The 8,710-nt window shown below is 34.8% G+C and overlaps 2 protein-coding genes across 2 annotated transcripts in view; one reads left to right on the top strand and one right to left on the bottom strand.

The window, feature by feature from the left end:
* CBG17780 overlaps positions 1–3,345 on the bottom strand; it is a gene marked incomplete at both ends in the record, with an annotated part of 4,053 nt that extends 708 nt beyond the window's left edge. Inside the window, 10 exons of the mRNA XM_045242879.1 lie at positions 348–598; positions 641–1,049; positions 1,099–1,218; positions 1,538–1,732; positions 1,782–1,883; positions 1,947–2,080; positions 2,129–2,237; positions 2,283–2,377; positions 2,426–2,561; positions 3,022–3,345. Of these exons, the coding sequence (XP_045096302.1) occupies positions 348–598; positions 641–1,049; positions 1,099–1,218; positions 1,538–1,732; positions 1,782–1,883; positions 1,947–2,080; positions 2,129–2,237; positions 2,283–2,377; positions 2,426–2,561; positions 3,022–3,345 (1,875 nt within the window). The remainder of the gene's footprint in view (positions 1–347; positions 599–640; positions 1,050–1,098; positions 1,219–1,537; positions 1,733–1,781; positions 1,884–1,946; positions 2,081–2,128; positions 2,238–2,282; positions 2,378–2,425; positions 2,562–3,021) is intronic.
* Positions 3,346–3,945: 600 nt separating this feature from the next.
* Positions 3,946–7,716, top strand: CBG17781 (the record flags this gene model as incomplete). The annotated part of the gene is made up of 12 exons (XM_045242878.1): positions 3,946–4,281; positions 4,329–4,464; positions 4,514–4,717; positions 4,843–4,988; positions 5,203–5,292; positions 6,151–6,288; positions 6,387–6,494; positions 6,538–6,789; positions 6,841–7,000; positions 7,045–7,295; positions 7,337–7,495; positions 7,543–7,716. The coding sequence occupies 12 exons, from the start codon at positions 3,946–3,948 to the stop codon at positions 7,714–7,716; spliced, it is 2,154 nt and encodes a 717-aa protein (XP_045096303.1).
* Between the last annotated feature and the right edge of the window lie 994 nt (positions 7,717–8,710).

Below are 8,710 nucleotides of genomic sequence, written 5' to 3'. Positions count from 1 at the left end.
GATTCCGGGATTCTGAACATTTGAAAATTTTCGAATTTTCGAAAATTCTGAGTTCATGAAATTTTAGAAATTTAGGTTTTTTGGAAGTTCTGAGATTTTGAAATCCTGAAATTCTGAGAATTTTAAACTCTGAAATTCTGATATTTTGAAATTCTGAAATTCCGAGGTTCAGAGATTCCGTGGTTCTGAAAACTCATTTTTTCCCATTTTCAGCTCGAAACGCTCATTCAAAAAACGTCAAAACGAGTTCTGGCCAATTTCCTCATTATCAATTACATCGATTTATTCNNTAAGAGTCCACGTTTTATTGAATAGACAGTAACCAAACTAATGGAACCTCAACTCACCCCTTTCCCAAAATCTGGATCATCATAATTATTATACTGATCTATCAAACATTCCATTCGCCTCTTATATTCCTCCGAATCTTCTTTCTGCCACCAATTCTTCCTTTTTCCGTTTTCATTGAAACCACTTCTCATTTCATCAAATCCGTGACCTATTTCATGAGCCAGTACACTTCCCGTCCCAGCCATTATAGCGTATTTCGGATAAGTGGAATCGAAAAGAGGATCGTCCATGAATGGGACCATGATCACTAGAAATCAAGTTATGGACCGGAAAAGAGTCCTGAACTCACTCAAGTAGTTTTGCAACATAGAATATCTAGCATTGGTCTCCAAAAGATTATTTGAAGGATCCAGTAAAGTTTCCAACGCCACGAAATTCATCGTCATTTCTCCACGAAGTCTATCGATTTTCCTCTGCATCGTGTAGAATGAATCAGTCGGCAGCAAGTTTAGATTTTCATAAATTTCATCGAGATTCTCAAACTCTTCCGGGTACCCAATCGTCTTTTTCATTTTTTGTAATTTCTGAATTCCAGCTTTTTTAGTTTTTTCATGAAGCCACGTGGATTCCTGAATCATTTCTTCAAAACTATCTTTAATTTCTTCCACCAAATCCGAGACGATTTGAATATTTTCTCGATCAAAATGATTTTTCACAATCACTGAAAAGCCGGCTTCTGGAAGATTATCAGTGGCCATCTGAAAATATTTTTTAATTGAAGAGAATTCCTAAAAATGATTTTTAGACCTCATCACAGTTCCCAATGTTAAATTGATTTTTGAAACTGGAAGCGGATGAATCAATGAAATGGAAAATTAGGAAATTGGCCAGAACTCGTTTTGGCGTTGTTTGAATGATTGTGTCGAGCTGAAAAAAAATAATAATTTTCCAAAATTTCAGAATTTCAGAATTTCAGAATTTCAGATATTCAGAATTTCAGTATTTCAGAACTCCGGATTTTCAGAATTTCAGAATTTCAGAATTTCAGAATTTCAGAATTTCAGAATTTCAGAATTTCAGAATTTCAGAATTTCAGAATTTCAGAATTTCAGAATTTCAGAATTTCAGAATTTCAGAATTTCAGAATTTCAGAATTTCAGAATTTCAGATATTCAGAATTTCAGAATATCAGAATTTCGGAATTTCTGAATTTCGGAATTTCTGAATTTCAGAACTTCAAACTCACACTTTCATTCTTCCCAAAGAAAAAGTTAGTTTTATGAATGACAGTTCTACTTTTCACCATCTCCATCGCATTCTTATTTCCCGAATCCACCAAATTTTCTAGAATTTTCTCAAAATCGATACTCGGAAATTGGTCCTTCACGACTTGTTCCTTAATACTAATTTGGTCTACTTCCATCGGATTTTCTATTGGGAACTGAAAAAATACATTTTAAATTTTGACCCGAATTTTTCGAAAATCTAACTTCTCGAAGTTTCCTGTACAATTTCAAAAAATCGTCAAAATCCTTGTTAACAGTTTCATCATCAAATGGTATGCCATTTTCTTCGAGAACTCTTTTAATTCCCTAAAATTTTTTTGAAATTTTTTTGTTGATATTTTTCACTTTTTAAATCAAAAAATAAATCACCTTGTCTCTTAATCTTAGATCATATGCGCCTCCATCCGTAATTGGAGCAACTACCATCCATGGAGCACCAGGGTTGATTAATGTGAAAAGTCCATTTTCATAAGTCCCCAGTTTTGCCAAGTTAATTAGCGTTTCTGAAATCAAATTTTAATTAATTCTTTCTACAAAAAAGTCATGAAAACCATTCAAATCGAATTTCGACTCATCCCATTCCAAAAGTGGCCAAGACCCAATTGATTTTATATCGGCCAAAAGGTCCTGGAAGGTTTGTTCCAGATTTTCTTCAAAATCCTGAAATATTTTTTTTGGTTATTCGCTTCTGAAATTCTGTACTACATCTTCAGAAGTTTTGATAGATTCACACTTTTGATAAAACATTTTCAGCGACTTTTCAGCAATCGAATCGGTAGGCTCATTTTTGATGAGGTGTTCTGAAAAAGTACTAAACAATTTTTTTCAAAAAAATGTTCGAAAAATACCTTTAATCAAGCTATTGATAATTTTGGATTTTTTCGAACTAATGGTCCCTTCGATTACAGTATGCTCGATGTATTTTCCACATGAATGTTTATAGAAATCCACGCATGGATCGATTTTCGGGTCTTGCCAATTGTGCTGAAAATATTTTCTTCATTTTAAAGAATTTTGAAAAAATAGAAAATACAAAAATTCAAAAAGATCGTGAAATTCAGAATACCCGTAAAAATGAAAGTGTTCAAAATATCAGAAAATTTCAAATCGGAAATTGTTAAAAAACCCAGGAAAATGAAATTACGTCTCAGAAAGTTTGAAGAATTAAAAGTCAGATAAATGTTGGAAATATGAACACCTTTCAAATGTAAGAATTTGAAAAATCTTGAGCATCGGATTTTGAAAACTTCCAAGTTTTTTTTAGTTCCATAAGCCCTGTATTAGAAGGACCTTATGATAAAAGAGCCCTTGTAATAGAAGAGTCCCTCTTATGAAGCGTCTCTGTAATACAGGGGCCGGCCCTTCTAAAACAGGTTTTACAGTAGTAATGAATTTGATATTTCTAGAATTCAGAATATCTTACTATTCAGAAGTTTTGACCTACCAACTGTTGTGCCAAAGTGATACATTCTGGAGATTCACAAACATTTCGTGGCTTAAAATTTGGAATATTTGGTCGAGAATTTGTAGGATTTGTCGGCTGAATCTTAGGCGGATCTGATGGTTTTAATGTGGAAAGTTTATTCTTCTGAGGATTCAGAGATTCTGGAGAATTAGTTGCATTTCTCAACTCTTCTGGTGGTCCAGAAATCCTCGGATTCTTGTCCAATCTCAAAACAATCACTGCAGTTATCAGTGCCAAAACCAACAACATCAGAATAATCACAAGAGACATCAACGGATTAGAACATTTTTCTTTTAACGCCATTTTCAGATTTCGATCTGAAAGTCACCGGATTTCAATGCTCAAGAGGATCTAGAAAACTCACAAACTGCTATTATGAATCGTCAAAAAAGTTCTGAATAAAATTTCAAGAGTTCAATTTTTTAAAACGTTGTTGTTCGATTAGCATTTTTGTAACCTGTTTTTCGAGAATTCCAGACCAACAGGATTCACGTTTTTTTTTGGATTTGTTTTTTTTTCGATTGAACTATAATTCACGTCATCAGGAAAAATAGACAATTCTGAATCAGGACAGCTGAAAAGCTAAATTTTGTATAACTGTCACTTGGATTCATTTTTTTTTCTCTTTTCAGAAAAATTATCCTGACGTGTCCTAAATCCACATGATCTATGATTTACTAGACGACTAAAGTGGCGCTCAGTTGGTAGCGGATAATTAGTTTTCAGTTTCAACGACATTCGAATAACTTTCAAAGGTTTGTTATACGCACATTTGGGAGGTTCCAAAATAATGGTTAAACTTAGTGAAAACCAACAAAAAGTTGATAGAGTTGTTTCAAAATCTACAGAAACAGTGAAAAATAAAAATCGGTTGAACTGACTTTCAGGTTACAATTCTAATAAATGGCTGGGAGCATCAAGAAAGCAAAAACTACGAAAACGAAAACTTCGAAAACAACGACCCAAACTGGACCTAAAAAATCGAAGAAATCAACGCATCCGAAAAGATCCGAAAAGAAACACGAAAACTCAAATTCCCCGAAAAAGATAAACGGGAAGAAATGTATTCTTTACGGAATCCCAATTTTGATCATTTTTGCTCTGGTTGCGGCTTTGATTGTTGTCCTGACATTGGGGAATGTGAATTTTGGAGAAGTCAAAGAAGAAATCAAAGAAGAAGATAAAAAAGAAGTCGAAGTTTGCAAAACTCCAGAATGTATCATGTTAGCTCATCATTTGGTGAGTTTCCAAATTTTCAGAATTCAGAAAATTTATTTTTTCTTCAGAGCAATTGGAAAGACAATTCCGTAGATCCTTGTAAAGATTTCTTCAAATATTCCTGTGGAAAATACAATGAGCATAATGTTGTGGAATACTCTCAATTGACGAAGAAAACTTTGATATTGAAAGGATTGATTAAAGGTAATCAACTGATAAAACAATGTAATTCGATTAGTTCCACATTTTTCAGAGTTTCTTAAGAAAAACAAACCGTCTAATTCGAAAACAGAGCAATTGATGACCCATTTGTTTAGGAAATGTGAAGAAAGCAAAGATGAGAGCATCAAGGATAAAATCGAAAAGGAGAGGATCGAAGACATCAAAAAAGATGCCTTGAAAATTGGTTGGCCTTTGGCAGATCCAACTTGGCGTGAAAGTAGTTTCGACTTGGCTGGTAAAACATATAGTTTGAAGTTGTTGTGCCTGTAGGAGAGAGAGAGAGAGAGAGAGAGAGAGAGAGAGAGAGAGAGAGAGAGAGGCACCATCATACATTTATTATGATATGATAAGATTTTCCAGAATTGCTCGAACAAATCCCTACAATTCTTGACGGAGAAAGAAACGAAATAGGCTATGGAATATTCAATATCTGGATTCCTGCTGCTCAAAAAATATTCATCGGAGCGACTAGTGAATCCTTCACTGATTTTGGAACCGTCAAAAAGGTGAGAACATTTTTATTCTGAAAATCTTCATCAATGAGTTTGATGGGGCACGTAATATTACTGACTCTGAATTTTTGACCTGAAATCCCGGGCTTATGGTTTAAAGAAGTAGGCTAAAAGATTCGGCAACCCTAACTATAAGTTTGGAACTTCCCACAAATCTCCGACTCTCACTATGTTCAGAGGAACCAAATATTATTCACATTGTTTACAGGTAATATTAAAAGTTCTGGGAAAAGACGCATCTTCAAACCTGGATAATAAAGTGAAAGAAATCAATGAATTCAGTAAGGAACTGCGAGCTGTAAGATTTTTCAAATCAACTCATTCTTACATACAGTACTGGCCATAAAGAATGCGACAACTTGTTTTTTGAAGATAACTTTTTGAAAACTCAACTTTTCAACTCGAATTTTTTATTCAACGCGAGCTTTTCGGTTTTTCAAACTGACGAGTGGTTTTTTGACTGGTCTTCGTCCGTGCAGTCCAGCAACTTGCAAACGTCTTCTAATAGTTCTTCTCGATGGTACCGGTTCATTTGGAGACGTCACAGAAAGTTGAATATCCGTAGATGTGCGTCTAGGATCTTCTCGGCATGCGCGCAAAATGTTCCAATCCATATTTCTGGAAGTGGTTCGGGGTCTTCCTGGAGATTGGCGATGAACAACGCCATTCTAAATTGTTAAATTTAGTTGAGAAAGCTGATTGAAACCTCACATCATCTCGATTTTTCTTCAGAATACGGTAAATTTGGCTGGAAGAACAACTAAACTGAGTTGCAAGTATCTTCGGATGCGCGCCGAGTTCATGACCACGCACAATGCTTTTTCGCTCGTCCACAGAGAAGGATTTTTTCCCGAATGGTCTAACCATATCTGAAAAACAATAAAACAATAACTAAAACGAATTCCAATTAGTTGTCTTTCAACTTTATTTAAAAAAAACCAAAAATCATGAAAAATATGCAAAATGAAAAAAAAATGAAAACAATTGAAAAAAAATTTTGTTTGCAAGATGATGCAATTTCCAAGTACGCAAGTTTTCGTAACTTTCCAATGTGTCTACAGTAAAAAATTCGAGTTGAAAAGTTGAGTTTTCAAAAAGTTATCGTCAAAAAACAAGTTGTCGCATTCTTTATGGCCAGTACTGTATAAATTCACAGATTGATGCTTCTATACCTCTATCAGATGATCCGAATCAAAAGTACTCCAACAACTTCAAAGAAATGAATGATGCTCTTCCTGTCTTTGATTATTTGATCAAGTCACTTCTAACAAAAGGATCAAGAAGTTGGCGAAAAGTAAAAAACAAAATATACGGAAGGAACAGCTTTCTTCCAAAAGTCATAAAAGTAATTTTTCGTTGTTATCACTATTGCTCAAAATAATTTGTTTTCAGATAAGTGATCTTGTTTATAAGGACAAAAGAATAACTGCAAACTACTTGGTTTACAAATATGTTTCTAATTCTTTGAGGTTTACACCTGGTTATTCAGAATGTCATCAGGTAAAAAACATTATTATGTTCAAATTAGCTTCATTATTTTTAGGTTGTCATTAATAACCTCCCACTTCCCTCTCCCAGAGTTTTTATTCGAAATCATTTTGACAAAGGTGCTTTGAAAGATGTAGACAAACTTGTTGAGGATATCAGATCTAGCTTTATCGAAATGCTCGAAAAGTCTGAATGGATTCATGAGAAGACAAGAAGTGCTGCAATTCGGAAAGCAAAAGCCATGAAAAAGACGATTTCATACCCAGGCGAATTGGAGAAACCAGGAGCGTTGGATAAACATTTTAATGTAAGAATGACTAGCAGTGAATGTTCGAGAGGGATATTTCATTCAATTCAGATTCAATTAGATCCATCCGATTCGTATTATATAACTATGAGAAAAATCGACGGGGCATCAATGAATCTTCTGATGGATTATGTCTCTTCGGATTTTGCAATGGGTCCACATTTCAGTCTGTCATCTAACGCTGTGCATTCTTTTTTTGGCAATTCAATCAGTATGTTTTTTTCACTCTAGCTTATCCCACTCGAAGCTCTTTAGATATCTATGCTCCGATCATGGACGATCCTTTATTCCATACGAGTTTCCCGAACTATGCGAAAATTGCTGGAATCGGTTCCATTATTGGGCATGAAATCGGTCATGGATATGATATCAAGGGAATAAATTTTGACGAAAATGGAAATTTGAAAACGTGGTTTGATGGGGCAGATCAAAGGGAGTATGAGAAGAAAGCAGCGTGTCTTACCAATCAGTATAATAACTACGATGATCCTAGTTTTGGAAAGACAGTAAGTCTGCAAATGAATAATTTGTGAATACATATTTTTAGTTGAACGGCACTCTCACTGTTGGAGAAATGATGGCTGACGAAATGGGGCAGGATGCTGCATGGAGAACATTCAAAAAGTTGGATCTGTCTCAGGAGAAAAGAATCATTGGATTCGAGGATTACAGTATTGAAAAACTGTATTTCCAGATTGAAGCAACAGTAATCTACAATGAATGATTTCAACACGAAACTGAAAAAAATTCCAGAAGCGGTGTTCTCCACGATCGCCGTTAACACTCGAAGAGCAACTAAAAGAGGTTCATGCAACGAACAGTTTTCGAGTCAATGGAGTGTTTGCGAATGAGAAAGCGTTTGCAGAGGCGTTCAATTGTCCAACTGGGTCGCCCATGAATCCTGTCAAGAAGTGTACAATGTTTTGAGGTGTTTAATTTACTTAAGGTGTTTGTAATAAAGTTTTTTTTTCTCTTATAATTCAAGAAAAATGTTTTCTGATAAACTGATGTTACTGAAGTTCAGTTTTCCAAAAATTTCTGACGATTTCTGATTTAACGAAATATCAACTTTGAAATCACCCAAAGACATAACTATTTCGCCGTTACTTATTTCAAAAAGCTGAAAATTTCGAATTTTGGCCTTTTTGGATTTTTTTTCCATTTTCAGAATTGGAACTTGAAAGTTAAGTATTGAAAACTTTCCCCGTGTTCCTATTCTGCATACTGTNNCGGGCCGGGCCGGGCTTTTTTCCGAATTTCGGAGNNCCGGCCCGGCATGCCCGTCATTCCACAAGTTTTGAAAATTTCAAAAATACATAAGGGTGATTTTTCTCGATAAAAAATTTTTTCGAGTTTTTTTGATTTTTTTTTCTATCAAACAGACGAACCATCCAAAAAAACAGAAAAATGAAGAAAATTATATTGAGAGCTCAAAATTTGGCTCAAAAATGCAGGATTTTTTGGCTCAAAAAAATTTGGCTCAAAAATGCAGGAACCCTAAAGTTAACACCACCCCCGACGAGCTTCCCGCAATTTTCCTTAAGAAAACATGTACTGCTATATTTGGCGACAAAGGTAACGCCAAACACAAATATGTTTGACTGTTCCACATGTGGATTTTTCCAGCCGAGAGTCCAATCACATTTACATTTCAGTTTGGAGCCATTGGAAAAAAGTTTGGGCTCAGACTGGGTCAATTTATCTCCCAAACAACACCGTGCCACAGTAAATGCGTTCCCGAAGAGACTTATGGATGTAGTAAGGAACAAAGGCAACCGCGTCGAACAATTTTTATTAATTCATTTTTAGAAAGTATTCAGTAAACTACTGTTAAATTTTCTAGTTGATATGGGTCACTTTGGGAAAGTTACATCAATTTGAATGTGTTGCCATACTTTTGCCGCACCCTGTATATCTTATT

The sequence above is a fragment of the Caenorhabditis briggsae genome (genome assembly GCF_000004555.2).
Source record: "Caenorhabditis briggsae complete genome, chrII, whole genome shotgun sequence".
Classification (NCBI taxonomy): domain Eukaryota; kingdom Metazoa; phylum Nematoda; class Chromadorea; order Rhabditida; family Rhabditidae; genus Caenorhabditis; species Caenorhabditis briggsae.
Note: the sequence above shows the minus strand (reverse complement) of the source record. Positions and strands in the feature narration are given on the sequence as shown.